A 19,540-nucleotide genomic window follows, 5' to 3' on the forward strand; every position below is an offset into this window, starting at 1 on the left:
GTATTTTGGGGAATTTTATTTTTGATCAGCCTTCAATCCTTGTCATACTTCGCTTCTACACTTTCAGTTAAAACCTCTGGGATGAATGATGAATTACAAATGTTGAATGGAGAATTGTATTACTCCTTGTTAAGAGTGACAAATGCTTTAGACTATACCTATATACTGAGATCTAACGGTGTGACCATCAAACAAGATCCACTAATGCCTGGTAAAGTATTTGATGGGGATGTCGATGGGTACGATCTGAACTTCCTCAGATCTAAAGCTATGGTGACGGCTAACTGGGATGGATTTGGTTTACCTGTCAACACACAAGTACAAGTAGACGTCATATCTGGTAAGTCTGTCATATTTGTGGTGTCTTTAACATGCTCATGATATTTCATGCGCCTGTCCCAAGTCAGGAGCCTCTGGCCTTTTTTAGTTTCTTGTGTACAATTTGGAGTTTAGTATGGCGTTCATTATCTTTGAACTTGTATATATTTGTTTAGGGGCCAGCTGAAGGATGCGTCGGAGTGAAGGAATTTCTAGCTACATTGAAAACCTGTTGGTGACCTTCTGCTGTTGTCTGTTCCATAGTCCGGTTGTTGTCTCTTTGACACATTCCCCATTTCCATTCTCAATTTTATTATTTTATCATGATATAGTCTATAAATATTCATATTTTTGAATGTATTGTGTATTTTCTTTTATAGTATTGAAGTCATCATAGTCATTCTGAGTTCACCACAGTGAAGTTAAAGAATAAGTAGAATCTAGAGTATCCTGTCAGCCAAAATGTTATTACCACCGAAATTCTAATGAACTTTTGAGTAAATACATCTCATATAATATCCGCAAGATTATGATAGTCCCCTAACCCATAGGTGTTTGGGACGTGTGCTCCACTTGTATTTCATCTAAGGACATTTTGTTCTAGACAGAATACTAAATAGTTGTTCATAATGGTCTGGTACTAAAACAGAAATTTATCCTCTCAGACAGCAGCTATAAGGGTGGACATTTTAACATTACATTATTTATCAGTTCAGCATATTTTCCTTTATAACAGGTAACCCAGGTGTCCATGTGAATCAAGAGAACATTGATTATCAAGATAAAAATCAAGATGTTGTCTATTATGAAGTAGCATTAGGTACTGACAGAAGGTTCCCTAAAACCAGAGACAATATTGTACCATTCACTAATGTGGCTAAAAATACATCTGTCACCTTCTACGACCTAGAACTGGTTCCCAGTAGGGGAATGTATTACTTTACCGTTAAAGCATACAGTGCCTCTTATTCTGTTGCCATGGTCACATCAAATGGATTCCGTGTTGGATATGATGGTGGAGTTAGTGGTGAGTAACAATTACTATTTTTACCAACATAATTCATACTTCATAAATGGAATCAGATATTTACCATTGTTTTATAAGTCATATCAATTTTCTTTAATTTCCTTTTTTCCCTTGTTTTACACTTAGTTTTACATTGTATACCACAATACATTGTTTTGCACTTTGTTGGCATTATACATTTGGAAGAGAGAGTTTTACATCTCAATACATACACAGATGAGATTAGCTTTAGATATTTTAATGAACATCTTATTATTTATATTGTGCAGTCTTGATTCTATTGAAATTCATTTTTCAATATTTAGATTTTTTGTTGCTAAATTTAATTGTCATTGATAATTTTATTTTTTGTTGAAATGGGTACAAAATCTTGGCTTAATTGGGCATTAGAAAGGAGTAGGGGCAATATCAAGAAATATAAATGAAAAATATAAGATATCTGATGATGTCACAACTACGTCATAATATGCACCGTTTTCATGAAAACGATGAAAAATACAGAATTTGTGCAGTTTTCCATCTTCTTTCCATTATAGAAACATTGTGTGCAGCCAAGAAACAACAAAATAATTTCAGAGAAGCTTTAATATAACTACTGACATAATCATACCAAATATAAAGTAGTAACTTGTATGCGCACATACTTTGCCAATCTAAAATGTACTTAAAATTTGATGAAGAACAAGGAAAATCAAGAAGTTTTCACAATATACAAATTTCATCATGGTTTGTTGCCATGATAACTTGTTAAACGTGACATTTTTTTTAATTTTCTGAATACCTGGTACCTTAGTTGAGTTATCTATAATGACTTTTTAATTTGAAGTAACATTTGGGCCTTATTGCCCTTTCTCCTTTAACTTTTTAGTAAAATTGGTGAAAAATCTTGTGCTATAATGTATTATACTTGGCTTTAACATGTCCAATTTGTTTTGCTAAAATGTCTTATCAATGCTCTAAAATGGTCTCCGTAAGTTAAAAAGTCATCTTGATCAACAGGAATAAGCCTAGTAATTAGCTATTTTATTTCTGATGGTTATAACTGAGTGTAGAGGACTATGTAGTAATTACAGTGTGATTATATTTCAGTGGGGATGATCAACGTAGAGGACTATATCAATACAGATAAATATGTTGATGTACAGTTTGAAGGGTTCTACTCAAAGCTAGACATACTGATGTACTATGTAGCTGTGTCTGATTATAGAAATTTTACTGGTTCTGACTGTAAACAATATGTAAGTTTTCTTTTCATACTCTGTGTTTTATTCATTAAGGAGTAATAGCAAAGACTGGTCGGCTGGCAGTCAGAATAATGTGTTCGGGTAAGGTGACATGTCTTTCTTGTGGAGCATTGTGAACAAACACGTTAAGATCTCATACCTGTCAACCTGTGACAATGAAAATGCAGGTCATGACCTGCATTGAAGAATCAAATCTCAGGTCATAACGCGTACGAACTTTTTCGAGCTGAATTTCAGTATTTATGGTACATTTTCTTATAACGTATATCAACATGATCAAAGATACCAAAACATCAACGCATGTTCACTTTGTTAAGTCATTTTAAATCTTATTAAATATTATTTCATTGCACTTTTTAAAGATTTTTATATATTTGTGTAACTCAGTCTTATGTGCTTTACTTTTTGAGAAAAAATACTACACTAGATTTTAATGTAATTCTGAACTGTTTGAGACTATTGACGATGTAGCCTTTAACTATAATATTTTTCATTTATCAAGGAAATTAGACTATGATAAAATATAGTAATACAGTTAAAGGTAGTATAAATGTAAAAAATAATTTTCAACTTTTAAAAAAAAATTGTATAAATTTATAAAAATAATGAAAAGTTATTTTTCAATATGTATTTGAATTTTATATTTTTATGATTTAATCTTTTTCACCCATAAAACGTAAATATAAGGAATAATTTTGAATGGTGACAAATAAGGGGAAGTAACTCTAATTCAGTTTGTAAACCTATGGTGCAATTTATTTACGACCTAAAGCTAAGGTAATTAACAGTGTGTTTGACACCAAAGCTGTCAAGTGAAGCCATGCACTTAATGGGTCACTTAATTTGACAGTTTACATAGCTAGATTAACTTCCTGTTCATGGAAGAATTACGAATTTTCCGGTATTTCAAAGGAATATTACTTAAGAAATCAATCTCAAGGCTAAGAAATACGGGTGAAATCCGGTCATTTTCGGAAGTCCCGGGTTATTTCAATGACCCGGCGGCTGTTCCGGGTGATCCCTCAGAATTGTGAACTCTCGGGTCACACCCGCAGAATACGGGTCAGTTGACAAGTATGAGATCTGACTCTGCATGTCAACTAGTACAAATCTGGGTTAATATTCATGTTACATTAACATTTTCTTATCCTGAATATGCAAAATAATTTGCCTCTGGACATTAACCATCCTTTCTACTAAAGGAAGGATTATACTGGTTTACTTTTGTCAGTCCATTATACACTTTAAAGTCTGATGGGATGTATATTTGGAGTTTTTGTGTTACAAAACTTGTAATCAATGGAAACTGCCATAATTTACAAATCTGAAATAAAAATAGTACAAATACCCTCACTAGTTAGGAATGATGTGGTCAGATTGGCGTGACTTTTATTTGTCACTAGATGGTGCAGTATTAATTAACTAAATGTGGAGAAGACAGATCCTAACACTAGTCTGTATTTATGCCTGTAAAGTAGAGAGAACCCTCCATTAAAAGAAAGAACATAAATGCACATCTTACTTATTTGAAGTCTATTATATATTTTATAATTGTAGATTGATGGTGGTAAAGCAACAGATGAAGAGAAGGCAGCCATGTTTAATGTCTACCCTGTAACAAATATAAACCAGAATACATTCTACAGAATACAACCTCTCAACCTACAACTGGCTAACAACTATTTCATATGGGTAATGGGTAAGTAAATCTATTCTACATCTGCCTTATGTCAAACTATTTCTTCCAGGTATGATTTTTGTTTAGTTCACCTTATAACAACATGGTAAATATTGTTTGTGAAGTTAGGTATCATCTTTCATTTTCTAAAAAAAATTTCGAACCATTAAGTCAGACCTTTACAAACATTAACAGGTTTCTTTCAAACAGTTGAGGTCACAGTTTCATTATGCAGAACTTCTGAGATAGGATATTCTTTTTTACACATACCAGTTAGGTGATTTTAGTCAAGAAAAATATCTTTTAAACTTTAACCTTGAAACATCTACTATCAAGGAACTCCCATATAAGCTTGCAATTTTGATTTGTACCTTCAATTACTATTTGCATTTAAGTTAAAGATCTATATTGATTTTAAAACAAGTAAATAAAATGTCATTACTACTGCATTGGAAAAAAAACCCTAATTGAGGGAATTTTTTCTTGCAAGTAATATAGTCAGTCTTGACCTCCTTTTGAGTTGAGAAAGTCTAAAATATTTTGAAATTTAACGGTAAATGATTTATATCACTTGTAAATAAAAAGACAACTGATTAAATTCTGCAATTAAAACTACATACCTTCTTTTGTTTTTTAGGTACAGACAAGTCTGGGGAATGTAGTATGACCAGTCGTGAAATCATCGTGGATACCACTTATCCTGTATCTGGAGAACTAGCTTGTGGTCCTGACTATAACATGGTATGTCATTTAAAATAGTCGAGCATCTTTCAATGTTAGAATAAGGAGTTGTCTCGAAAAATTATTTGGAGCTACAGCTAGCTTGCTAACAGTTATTAATTATGGTGAGCAAAAGACAAGGCATGAGATCTAACAATTTATAGTAATTTTGAATAGGGGTAAGAAGATTATTAAAGACGGTCTTAACAGATATAACACACACTCTGTGGCTACATTACATGTATGGCTTGAAAATTCCTTATTTTGTAGAGATTTTTTATGTATAAGAACATATTTGATTTGTAGGCAGTTACTTACACACCAGAGAGTACCAGTCTAACTGTATCTTGGGAGAATTACAGGGATCCAGAATCTGACATTAAATCCTATGACATATCGCTGTGGTTTAACTCTTCCTGTTCTGATGATAATTCACAGTCCTTACTGGTAGACTGGATAGAACTGTCATCTAATTATTCACAGTTTACTTTTACAGAGCTGGAATTAAAGGTTAGTTTCTCAAAAGGGAAGGTATAACCAAGTAAGAAATACAATGTAAAATCTAAGGTGTTTTAAATTGTCACTGATTTCCAGATCAATTGTTGAAAATATGTACTTTTATTTATTGCGAACCCTATGATAGTTTTACATAGATTCACCTGCAAGTTACCTGTCCATTTAAACTTTTGGCAGTTCTATTGTCCCATCTAACAAATACAACAGGTATTGTTCTCTGTGTAGTTTATTCACTGGGACCTTTAAATTTCTTCCAAGAGAAATATATGGCTTATTCTCATTTCGCCTTAGCTGTCAAAATTTATATATAAAATTAATCCCAGTTTGCCTTAGTACAAATTTTCAGGTAAACAAGAATTAACTAAGGCGAAATGGGAGCTTCTGTAAACATTGTAATTAAGTTATGTTTTGTTTGTATTGCAATTAGTTGATATTTGTTATTTTGATGTCAAATATTACCATGAAATACTATTTAAAAGAAGATATATTTTTTTTTTTTTTTGTTTACTATTTTGTGTCCCACTTTTTAAAAATGTGTTATTTTTAGTTGGTCTTCTTTTTCTGAAATTGTATTTTTTTTTACTCATGTATAATATTTTTAAACAAAAAGATGACAAATTGGATAAGGATATTTCATATTTTAATGAAAAAATAAAGACAAATATCAAACTATCATAACAAATATTTTATTTCAATCAGCACTGAATTCAAAGCACTATGTTATTATAATAGCATAAGAAATAGCACTAATACATAAAACATGAGTATTTCCATAAAGTTCATATTGTGAAATACAAGACACAAATTTACACATTTGAATGTTCAAAGTTCATCTAATTTCCAAGTTTGAGGATGTATGATGCTGCATCACCATACTGAATATAGTCTTTCGTACCATTGTGTAGTGATTCCTTCAAAGTTTGCTCTTTCTTTAACACATTGATGATTTCGAATATATTTGGATGTGCAGTTTTTACTCTCTTTTTTAACTTGTTATGCCAGCCCTCTAAATGGTTATTTGTTCTGGGTCCTTCTGTTTGGTGGTGGTTCCAGGTTGGTTGTGGGTATCTGCCCTCTAGCCATGTCAGAACTATATAGTCTGTTAATTTGGTGCAAGCATCTGACTGTGGTGCATTTTCCAAGGCATGTAACCAGTAGTCTTCCACACGATCTAAGGGCAGTAATGGTAAAGCTGCTGCACGACGGACGAGTTTGTTGACATCTGGGACATCTTTATGGTCTCTAGGAACTCAACATGTAGCATTGCTCCTTTTTTTTTTTTTTTTTTTTTTTTTTTTTTTTTCTTTTTTTTCTTTACATGCACATGTAGCATTGCTCCTGCCATGGTCAATTGAAAACTGATATACCTTAAGATGATGTGTGGGTGTTTAGAGTCCGACTATCCTGTCTGGATATCGCGGACTGTATCTACCTATTCTATAGACTGGAGTCTGTCGGTCTTTTTGCCTTCATTTTACTCCGATTGCGTTGGTCTTGCTGGTACGGAGTATCAGGACGTGATGCTTTTATGGCTGATTGTATTGCCTCTTTGGATTGTTCGTTGTAGACTGGCGATGTGTGCGGTGGTGTGCGCAGTAGGTCTGGGTGGTCGATGTCAAACCCATCTTCATAGTCGATCCTAGTGCGCTTGCCTCTGTCATTGGTGGAGGTGTAATACACAAGGCGGTGGCAGGCCTTGTTGGGGTTGTAGGGACTGGTGACAATATCCCTATTGACTTCAACCCCAACTGGTTCCCCTTTGTACTTAGTTGGTGTTAGTACGTGTCCAACTACGCTGTCTCTTGCCTCTGTTTGTGTGTTGGTAGTTTGTTGGACTTGCTCAGCAGGTATCACGGCTGTTTTTGTTGCCTTCCACTGGTCAAAGCGCTTTGCGTCTCTTCTCCTGGTGGAGGGTGGCTTGCTCTTCAGGGCCGGCTTGGATTTACTAGAGGATGCCTCTGGTTCCTTAGCCTTGGTCCACGTCAGTTGTACTGACACCTGGTCAGAACTTGCCGAGAACTTCCAGGCAGGTTCTTTTCCAGTCAACTTCATGGCAGCTAACAAAGCGCTCAAGTCATCGGGTATTTCCATGATGATTTGTCCAAAAAGTGAGTAGTGTTAATTAAGCAGATATACCTTAAGTGGGTACACTCACTTTTTTATACTTAATGGAAGAATGTGAATAGTTCTCAATTATCATTATTAATAATAAAGAAATGTGCAAGCCATAGATTGTGAAGTGACAAATGAGAGTTATCCCAAGCCAATTGCTGAGTTTGATTCAGTAATTATGTAGACAAAGCTAACTAATGAATTGATCATTGGTAAATTAATATTTGGACCAAGCTTAAAGAAGTCAAAGAGTACCATGCATTATCTTTATTATATATAATTAAAACAATTTTAAAAACAATATATATTATTTTATTTATTTTATTTAAAATTTCTGTAATATATTTAAATAAGACAGTGGGAAATTCATACAATTGATACTTTTGAATGTTTAATTATAGATTTTTTTCCCTTCTAAAATCACATTTTTTTTAAATCATAAAGTGTCTTTTTATAAATAAATGTTAAAATAATAATCCAAGAGACACAAATCCCTAATTACTTAATGTTTATATTGTTATAAAAACATAGAGCTTTAATTTGTTTATTTAATTTTTTCATCTAAATTCACATTTCGCCTTAGTACAATTCCCATCTCGCCTTAGTATTTTTTTTACCTTTTTTACCTGGAATTCACAACTAAGGCGAAATGGGAACACACCGAAATATATCACTCATTGATTAATTTACCTGAACAAAAAATTGAACTGTCAATGCTGAAAAAATACTTTAACCAATACTAAGTAAGGACTCACAAAACTGCATGTGGTGTTGTATTTATTCAATACCAATAACTCGTTTTTAATGTGTTCAATATTAATACTGATTCAAAAATTAAAAGTTGATTTCTGATCAAATATTCACTTTTTTTGTGTGTTTGAAAAATTAAAATTTCAATATTATTATTTTTAAATTAAGGTCTTCATAAACATAAGTCTTTAAATGAAAAACAACAAAAACATGCAAATTCATTGGAAAATACTAAAAAATGTGTCTGAAATAAACTTTTTATTATTAAACCAGATTTTATATATTGAACAGATTGAAAATATATTAATGATATATTGAACAAATATAATATTGCATACAGTTTATGTGAGTTTATAGAAGTATTTCAATAAAAAAGAAGATAATTTTTTGGTCAGGTAAATTAATCAATGAGTGATATATTTCTCCTAGAAGAAATTTAAAGGTCCCATCAAAAAAACTACACAGAGAACAATACCTGTTGTATTTGTTAGATGGGACAATAGAACTGCCAAAAGTTTAAATCGACATGTAACTTGCAGGTGAATCTATGGAAAACCATCATAGGGTTCGCAATAAAACATTACAGTTCTTGTTTATACTGATTACTGCAGCCTTAGTACTATAGTGAATTCAGTAAAATTACAAAACTTAACAATCTTTACTTTTTGACTTGTGCATGATTATAAAATATGTAGAACACAACTATCACCCAAAAGATATTCACAGAGGAAATGTATTTTATTTAATTTGTTCACTGGCAAAGAAAAATTGATTAAGTTCCACTTGTGCATTGATCCTTAAATATTTGGGAATTTTTGTTAAAAATCTAGAATATATCTCCCAAATGACAATACCTTACAATTTTATGTCACAATCAATATATATCATCCTGACTTGGCTTATTTTCACTTTTTCTGTTAGTCAAATAAATTACCTAGTAAGTTGGCTTATTTGTATGTGGACCACTTTCAGTTGTTGTGCCATTGAGGCATATTCCACACCTCCATTCATTCTTTTGTAAATCATTTAACTTTTTTTCTTATTGCAGCAAAATATCCCATACATTGTAAAATTCAGAGTGAGTAACCTTGCTGGACTGTCTATTAATGAAGAATCTTCACCAATTTTATATGATTTGTCAACCCCCACAGCAGGAAAAGTTGTTGATGGATCTGACTTTTTAAAAGATAGAGTATGGTTTAGTTCATCAACAACTATAACAGGTAAATTAGCAGACAATTATTATGAAACTGGCAGAAGTCATATTACAAGTGAAAAAAAGGGAATAGACTGCGCATAATTTCACACACAAATTACAATGCACATGAAAAGTATGTGTTGTAAATTTGATATTATTTTTTTTAATATTTTGATTGATTAGAAATGTTAAATCATTGTAGTTATGTCACTAAAAGAATATTATCGTTATTATGTGTATCTGTGCAAAGGCTCAAAATGACATTTCTCCTATTTTCACCATTTTCCCGCCAAAATTTGGGTTTTAAGCAAAATATTTTTTTTCCTTATCGGTGACCTAGGTTTTTTATTTTTATATTACAGCTTTGGACCAAGTGTCATAGAACGTTTCTTTGATATTCCGATAAAAATATGTCAACACCTCTATTTTCCCTATCATTTCATTGAAAACTGATAGTCCCTTTTTTATACCTGTTTTAAAGTAAAATTTTTAGCTTAAATGGTACGTGACCCCCTATTTTTATTCGACCAATTTGATTCACTTTTTGTAAAGAATAAAATAACAAAAAATACGACAATTCAGATAGAAACTATATGAATAGGCCCGAGCCACCTTAATAGTCTGAAAATTTTATTTGTAAATAAGTCTAAATGTTAGAGCAAGCATTTACATTCTAGGAGTTTTTGGTATTATATATCTTGATTATCCAACTGAAATTCATGAGTGATAATTACAGAGTAAAGTAGTTATTGACATGTTTAAAAATGAATGCTAGACAAACGAAAATGTTACTCTAATAAAGGACCTCTGTTGTTAACTTCAGGCTTACATACGAACGTCATATTCATAAATTACAAAATTAAAAAATGATTGCTGGAATTGCTTTGTTTTCGTATGTTAACATATATGTCATGAGATATCCAGTTCTCTAGCCCTTTCTTTCTCTGAAACATAATAAATTGGCGTCTCAGCATTGCAAATATTTTAGATTTTTTCTAGTCAGTTTTAGATCTTTGATTTTATATATAGCAAAACACTCAATTGTGTCATACTTCACTTCTTATATTGAAAAAAAAGGTCCAAAAAACATTTTTTGGCCTTGCTACCCTCACCAACTTCTGCTTGCAGATCATTATAAGTCTAACTACGCCACTGGTTGTACAGTGTTCATTAAGTTCATTTCAGGGAATGTTATCACATATATTAAAACCAGGGACCTATGTAAAAGTAGTAAGTACTACCTTTACAGTACTATTTATCATTTTCTAGGATCAATTATTCATCTTGCTACACCAAAGGGTCTACCATGTCCAACTCAGTCAATATCAATGGTCAATGATCCAGGATGGAAAATACTAAAGCAGATTGGTTTAAAAGATCCTAATGGTCAGCCCTGGTCACTCCTACACAGAGAGGAGAATGTAAGAAGTTTAGTATATGATGATGCAGTGTCTATAAAGTTAGCACGAGATGTAAAGAAAGAACGGATGTTTTCTGGATCTTATTATAGAACAGCTGATTTTGAGAATGGTGGTACTTACCAGGTAATCACGCAATATTTGATTATAGATGAATTATAGTTGATGATGTCAAATCAATTATATATTTACTTAATCCAAATGATTTGGCTAATGGCAAACAAATATGTTATTATTTAAGACAAGCTTTTGAAGTTTTTTAATAAGTAGGGATTTCAAAGGATCGGTAATTTGATACTCGGGTACTCGGATAAATCTTTAAAGCCGTTATTTGGCTCCAATGGCGTTCCATACTTTTAGAAGTCCACTTTATGATACTTATTTTAAAAGTTATGCATGTTCAGTCAACCTGAGACTATCCATATTCACGTTTCTCATGTATAAGTAGCATTTTGAGCGCAAATACGGACTTGGAAAATTAAAATTGGCTAAAACTCGTTTTTCTGGAGGGGTCGGCTTCACATCTGTATCTTACACAGGAAGTTCAGAGGCACACAACTTGCAAAAATAGTGCAAACCCACGGCCATATAACTACTGATCATTATTATTATTGAAATACGCATAGGAAACAACTACTTCCGGTTTTGGGTCCAGTCAGAAATCAGCAAAAATCGTGAAATTCAGTATTTTGGGTCCAAATGACCTTCTGTAGACTGCAGAACCAAGATCAGATTCACTCTGACCTAACAACTGTTGGGGTCAATTCATTAACTAGGGTCCACTCTACACGCAGGCTACAGCTGGATACCTTTACCAGCATCCCTGGGTCTTCTGGGTCAAGAGAAAGGACGAAAAATCAGAAAAATTGACGCTTTTTGCTCCTGATGACCAACTTTGGGTCAAATTACATATGTCTCTAATTAGTTGCGTAGGGTTCACCACAGGGTACTTTGATTTTTTACTTATTCAGAAATATGATCTGACGCACAACTGCCATGACTGCCGATGAAAGTCTGTTTCTAAATTTTGATACAAGTCATTCACACAAAAAAAAATTCTCAGAAAGAACAGACTATGCTAGTACTGCTAAAACATGTTTTGCTATTATAGATAAACCTGAGTCAGTGACTAAGTTATAACACATAGAAGTCTGAGGATAAACGTATCTATAAATATATTATTTTTACTAGTATTACAACGGATATTTCATAGAGAACAAATGTGTGGGGAAATGTAAGGAGATATATCTCAATATTTATAAATGACAAACGAACTTGTATCCGAGTACCTAAATTAAACTCGAGTACTCAGCCTTCCAAGTGAGTACCCAAGTACTGGATTACTTGTTGCCATCCCTTGTAATAACGCTTAGTGTCAGTTGGTCTACCATAAGTTATTGAAGTTCTATACAAAGAAAATAGACTTCAAATAATAGACAGCAACCAACAACAACCAATGGATTGCTGGATCCTGGCTTGGGACATGTACGTAAAGAAGGGTTCAGGGTTTAACATGTTTGAGCTCTCCCCTTCTCCTAGGCTAACCTGGAACAGTGATGTAACAACACATATTACATAAGAACAAACTGTAAAATTTAAAAAAAATCACTTAGATGATAGCTCTGACTGTTTATTACAGATATCAGTGAAGGCTGCTGACGGGGAAGGTATTGCAGTAACAGGTATAATGTTATGGGATGGTCCAGAGGAAGAAATAGCTACATATGACTACCTGGAGGAGGAGGACTGGACACAAAGTATATGTGACTGCTGTTTACAGAATCCTGTACCTCAGGTTTGATTATTATATACTGAGTGACAAAAGAAAAGATACACTTATTTATTATCAATTTTTCAAGAAATAGGTTTTACAATAAAATTAACAATATCAAATGTATGAATAACTGACAATGAATTATGCATACTAAAAAATAAAGTACAGTGGAGTAACAGTTTTGGCACAATTCCAAAAACAACAGATGAGATCAAAAATCTCAAATAACAGTATGTTTCATCCGATGCTTACAGTTTGAAAAGTCAATATCTCGTGTGTCCACCATTGGCATTTATTACTGCTTGAAGCCTTGAAGCCTTCGTCGCATAGACGAGACAATTTTGGAAATTGTAGCCTGAGGCATGTTGTTCCACTCCTGTTGTAATGCTTGAGACAATTCTTGTAGTGTAACAGGTTGGCGTTGCCTTGAGCTAACTCTGCGGTTCAGTTCATCCCATATTTGCTCGATGAGATTCATGTCAGGAGATGTGATGGCCATGGCAACACATTAATGTTTTGTTGCTGCAAGTAGGCATTTGAAACACAAGCAGTGTTGGTACGGCCATTGTCGTGCTGCAATATTATTCCAGGTCCATATCTGTTAATGAAATTAACCACTTCCGTTGACAGAATTTCATCTCTATAGTGTTGGACATTTTAAGTGTTCCATTGACTATCACGAGATTAGTCCGGTTGCGTGTAGATATGCCACCCCAAACCATGACACTACCACCACCAAATCTGTCATGCTGTTGGACACAACAATTTGCAAATCGTTCACCTGATCGTCTATAAACTCTTGCTCGACCATCTGAATGCTGGAGAGTGAATCTGAACTCATCAGAAAACAAATATTGCTCCATTCATTATTGAGTCTCCATCGTAAATGAGCTTGACACCATCTTAACGCTCTTGTCTGTGTCGTTGTGTCCCCTAAAAGCATGTCTAGGACGAAGATTTAAAGACAAGAGTCTTCTATAGACTGTTTGTGCACTGATACGTCTGCCCTGTACATCACCAGTCCATCCCCGAGGAGGCATAAACCTATCCCACAAATGCCGTATACAAATAAATCTGTAGTCAATAACTGTTGTTACCCATGGCCGCCCAGACCGAGGTTGATCCGCCGTAGATCCAGTCCCTTGGAATCTCTGCTGTAGCTGATATTATAAATGTCAAACGTTTACAGCCAATTGCTCTTGACACTTCAGTCATACCCATGCCAGCTTGAATCATGCCAATTGCACGTTCCTGTAAGACGGGTCATTTTGAAATATTTTCTTGAAATTTTGTGAACTTACGACTGGATACAGAAACAGGTGTTGAACAACATCAAATTAAGTCGAATTTTACTAACAGATTTCCCTGCACGTGCAAATTTCCCAAAATTAGAATTTAAAAACTGTGAAGAACTCAATTGTTGTACAGGTAAAAAATCAATATGTATGGGATGTAAATTTACCTAATTAATGCGTGTATCAAGTTTCATTTTTATATCTTTACTTTTTTCTAAAAATATTAACAAAATAAAAGTGTATCCTTTCTTTTGTCGCTCAGTATATAAAAGCTTCTTCAAGTACATGGAAATGAATTTGTTTATGGACAAAAATTATTATTTTTTGAAGAACCAATATTTGTTTTTATTCAGTTGCCCTCTTGAATAACCTTTATTTTTCTAAAAATTTGGCTGTACAAAGATAATCTTGTAGGTTGGTTTTTTTATATTTACAGTAAAAACATTTCAACTGTGTTTCATATTTCTTTGTGGAAATTTTATCCTAAAGTTAAGTGTGCAATATAATGGCAGTATTTATGATTTTCATGAAAGAAGTTGGTGACCTTTAGAACAGTTTTGACTGAATAATAATAATGACATCATCCAGATTTTAATTCTTTTAATTTTCATGTGAGTTGAAATTAATCAATATGATTTTGTCATGCATAAAGAAATATATTTTTGTCACAAGATTTGCAAGAATATGTTGCAATGGTTGTATAGCAAGTTTGAAATAATTACAGGGTTGTTCGATGTGTAACTGTTCAGAGTACAACAATACAGAATCAACAACAATTACCTCTCTTGTAACACAACCACCATATGATATAGTAAACAATGCCGATGGGTCTGAGGTCACCTCTCCTATAGACACCACACGTCCTACAGCGCAGACATCCTGTGGAATACAGATCTATTCTGGTAATTATGTCTTATCTATGAATCTGTCACAAGTTAGTAGGTCATAATATGCATGTTTCTCTTTGTGATGTTATAAGGGGTTATATGTAAGCTTATTTCTTAGAAACTAAATAAGGATAAACCAACAATTTTACCTTGTGTAGTAAATTATAAAACAGTTATTTGAGGTAACATGCTCCTTCTTTTCGATTCTATATATATGGAAAGGCATATGATGTGTGCAGGCCTTTTTCTTGTTTTTAACAGAAAAGAATATTTTTCATTTATTGATATCAAGATTCTTTCCTATATATAGACCCCACACAACAAAGTTGCGGAGGGTATAATGTTTTTGACCCATCTTTCAGTCTGTTAGGCCGTCCGTCAGTACATCTGTCAGTCCTGTTCTTGTCATTACAACTCCTCTGAAACCACACATCAGAATTTCATGAAACCTTTTTAGATAATAAGGACATAATATGTAGATGTGCATATCGACAGGAAATTCATTTTTTTTCTAGGAGTTATGCCCCTTTAAACTTATGAGCCTCAATATACTACTCAAACAGTTTGTCATCACAACTCCTCTCAAACCACACAACAGAATTTCATGAAACTTTGTAGATAATAAAGGACATACTATGTAGATGTGCATATCGACAAATTATGATTCAATTATTTCTTTCTTACAGTTATTTTATTTGTCCAGTGACAATGTAGTGACGTGGGGTATGTGAGCCTGCCTACTAAGGTTCCTTAATTGAATATTATTTTTGCTTTGGAGTAATTAGAACATAAGATAAGAGGGGAACCACCCTGTATATTGATATGATGCTTTTAAAAGTTTTGCTTTGTAAACAGAGTCATGTTTTAGTTTCAATATTATGACAAACCTTTATCATATACACTGGAAGGTCCTTTAATATCTACAACAGGTGGGGGGAGGGGGATAGGATGAAATGTGTTCAATAAAAAAAAAGGACAATAAGCAATTTGGCAAAAAAGGCTGGATGACATTTTATGAACAAAAAGTCAGGATTAACAAAAAAAGGCAGAACTGAATAGAGTGAAAAATAAAAAGGCAGGCCAGAGATAACAGCTAAAAAATAATAATGCAGGGCAAAATTTTACATCCTAGCACACCCCTTCCACTAGAAATCAGAAAAGCTAGCTCACTCACACCAAAGGATATGACTTGATTGACCAGTTTTGGATTTGGTATAATTGAGGCTTAAAAAACTATCAACCAAAGAGCATCCTTGTATACAGTACTAGTGCTTAGATCAAATCAAATCAGTTCTAACAGTGTTTTAAATTGTGAGTTGATGAATTAATTGTATTTATTGTTTTTAGGTTCAACCCCTCATATTGTAACATGGTGTAGATCTTATAATGACACCCAAAGATTGATGAAAACAAAGATGGACTTGAACTTTGACCCTACTACAGAATATCACAACTACAAATTTATGGTTACTCCCCAGAAATATGATGAGATCAGTGTATGTTTTTAATCATCATTTTATCAATATAATAATTCTCTCATCATGCGGACATAACATTTGGATGGATAGTTGTCTCATTTGCACTCACACCAGATCTTCCTACATCTATAAAAAAAAAAATTAATTTTCATATATGACATTCACCACCATTCAAGATGCTTGCTTTTTAAACATAAAAAAGAACTTTTAGCCATAGAAATGATTCTTGTCAATTTTCTTTTTTACAGTATACAAATTAAAAGAATAAGGCAAAATATATAGAGTTTAAATGAAAATGTCCATGTTTAAATTTTTATATGATTATGCAAAATTGTATAAATTATATAATCACTATACTGTAAATTCAGAAATTATTGCGAAAAATGCAACAGAGTTGTAAACACAATAATTTAAATTCACATTTTGAAATATTTTATATAAATTAAACGGGATTTTTCTCAAAATTGTAAAAATTAGAATAGGGTTTAAGGCTAAAATGACAAAATCGCAATAATGAATGCATGCAATCATTTCTGAATTTAGTTTAAACATATTTTATTGTTCAACAATGACAAATAGATTAGACACAAGTTTTTCAATTTAGTATATATACATAAATATACACATGTATGAACATTACATAAATCTGACTTTAACCAAATATTATTTTAGCATGAAGATATAAAAATAAATTACATATAAATTTTAAGAATCAAATCAATGGATATTTACCACTCAATAAAACCAATCGAATGCGCCTATTTTAAGAAGAAATAAATACTGTGTAAAATAAAATATGTTAGTATACATGACCAGTCGTAAGTGTGAATTTGTTTAAATGTAAATTACACATTCATAGTTTATACTTACGGATTAACAGTGAAATGGAATAAATCTACAAGTAATTGTAAGTATCAATTTTGCTTTTAGCTTTTCCCATCACTTGGCGTCCGGCATCGGTATCGTCCGTCGTTGTTATCTTTTACAAAAATCTTGTCCTCTGAAACTACTAGGCCAAATTTTACCAAACTTGGCCTCAATCATCATTGGGGTATCTAGTTTAAAAATGCTCCAGTGACCCAGCCAACCAACCAAGATGGCTGCCATGGCTAAAAATAGAACATAGGGATGAAATGCAGTTTTTGGCTTCTATCTCCAAAAAAAAGCAGTTAGAGCAAATCTGACATAGATTAAATTGTTTATCAGGTCAAGATCTATCTACCCTGAAATTTTCAGACCAATCGGGCAACAGTTGTTAGGTTGCTGCCCCTGAATTGGTCATTTTAAGGAAATTTTGACTTTTTTGGTTATTATCTTGAATATTATTATAGATAGAGATAAACTGTATACTGCAATAATGTACAACAAAGTAAGACCCAAAAATAAGTCAACATGACCAAAGTGGTCAATTTACCCCCTAAGGAGTTATTGCCCTTTATAGTAAATTTTTAACAATTTTTATAAAATTTGTAAATTTTACTATCATTTTCCACTGTAACTACTGGGCCAAGTTCATTATAGATAGAGATAATTGTAAGCAGCAAAAATGTTCTGTAAAGTAAGATCTACAAACACATCACCATCACCTAAACACAATTTTGTCTTGAATCCATCTGTGTCCTTTGTTTAATATTCACATAGACCAAGGTGAGCGACACATGCTCTTTAGAGCCTCTAGTTTACTTTAATCCATTGAAATATTTCAGAATACAAAAGTCAATCATACAGATCATTCAATTATCATTCCCTTAAGAGCATACATTGATCATGTTCAAGTAAGATCTGTTACAGAATAAGGTTGTCAAAGTTTTGAAAAATGCTTGTTACTTTTTATATACTTTTGTACAGATAGAAATTACAGTAACTGCATTATATAATTATAGATTAACTGGTGTATAACTGTGTTTGTGGATGATGGTGAATTAACAGAGATATGTGGTATAGAACCACCAAGTATATCTACTAAACTTGTACTACACGTTTGGAACCGTAACAACTATGTTCCAGAAATAACAGACTTATTTAATGTCTTCTCCACTAAGGCATACTTTAAAAACTTGGTCATGCCTCCTAAGGTTGGATCATTGTGTCGTTATGGAAACCCATTTAGAGGAGGTACAAACCCAGTTATAAAATATGAGGCTGCAATAGGAACAGACCAACTGACCACAGATATATCTGACTTCAGTGAGGTCTATAGACCTTGTATACCATGTTATAATCAATGTTCTAAATATAACTGTGACTCTAATTGTGATCCAGAGGAACATTTAAAAGTGACCTTTAACTTGACCAACCTTTACCTACAACCCTATATAGTGGATCAAAACAATACAGGTCATGAGTATAATAAGACTGCAGCTTATTATCTAACAGGTAATTGTTACTATAAGTGCAAATGTAATTAAAAACTATACTAAGGATACTGTTAATTACTTATACAATATAAGGCTTGTACAGTGTGTTGAACCAGTATTTGATTCTCAAAGATAGTTTTAAAATTCTTCAAACATATTCATCTATATTGTCAAAGGTAATGATTATACTCAAATTGAGAACTGAAATGGGGAATGTGTCAGACAGACAATAACCCAATCAAAGAGCAGAAAACAGCAGAAGTCCACAATGGGTCTTACCAAATATATGAGCCATGAAAAAAATAGTTTTTTAAGGTTTAATCAGGAATTAATTTCTGTTATGATCTATTCTATTGATAAATTGTATTTTATATTGTATATTATGGTTTTGGTTTGGAATTTTTTTTTATTTGAATTACAGTGAGAGCTGTCCTTGGATCAGGACTAACAGCTGGAGCTTCATCTGATGGTTTCTATGTAGATCTAACCCCTCCACAGTTTGATTCAGACATTATGAACCAGATCTACATTGATGTCACCCAAGGGGAGTTCACTCCTGTCAAATATCAGGCCTCTAATGACACCATTAAAGCTTTTTGGTATTGTTATGATGAACAGAGTATGATTAAGGTACAGTAGTAAACTTATAGGGAACTTTAATGATAATTTGAGGCTATCCTCATGTATTTCATGAGGGCCTCAGGGAAGATTTGCTTCATAGCTAACTGTGTAACCCTCTTTAAATAAAGAATTATTATCCTGGACAAT

The 19,540-nt window shown here is 32.9% G+C and overlaps 1 protein-coding gene across 1 annotated transcript in view; it reads left to right on the forward strand.

The window, feature by feature from the left end:
* The window catches only part of LOC143065348 (uncharacterized), a 108,484-nt gene that overhangs the window by 63,824 nt on the left and 25,120 nt on the right, over positions 1 to 19,540 (forward strand). The window contains exons 52-64 of the mRNA XM_076238877.1: positions 68 to 340; positions 1,055 to 1,345; positions 2,435 to 2,583; positions 4,147 to 4,288; positions 4,905 to 5,008; positions 5,294 to 5,497; positions 9,414 to 9,588; positions 10,833 to 11,107; positions 12,621 to 12,776; positions 14,775 to 14,952; positions 16,285 to 16,433; positions 18,299 to 18,791; positions 19,194 to 19,402. Of these exons, the coding sequence (XP_076094992.1) occupies positions 68 to 340; positions 1,055 to 1,345; positions 2,435 to 2,583; positions 4,147 to 4,288; positions 4,905 to 5,008; positions 5,294 to 5,497; positions 9,414 to 9,588; positions 10,833 to 11,107; positions 12,621 to 12,776; positions 14,775 to 14,952; positions 16,285 to 16,433; positions 18,299 to 18,791; positions 19,194 to 19,402 (2,798 nt within the window). The remainder of the gene's footprint in view (positions 1 to 67; positions 341 to 1,054; positions 1,346 to 2,434; positions 2,584 to 4,146; positions 4,289 to 4,904; positions 5,009 to 5,293; positions 5,498 to 9,413; positions 9,589 to 10,832; positions 11,108 to 12,620; positions 12,777 to 14,774; positions 14,953 to 16,284; positions 16,434 to 18,298; positions 18,792 to 19,193; positions 19,403 to 19,540) is intronic.

The sequence above is a fragment of the Mytilus galloprovincialis genome, chromosome 2 (genome assembly GCF_965363235.1).
Source record: "Mytilus galloprovincialis chromosome 2, xbMytGall1.hap1.1, whole genome shotgun sequence".
Taxonomy (NCBI): domain Eukaryota; kingdom Metazoa; phylum Mollusca; class Bivalvia; order Mytilida; family Mytilidae; genus Mytilus; species Mytilus galloprovincialis.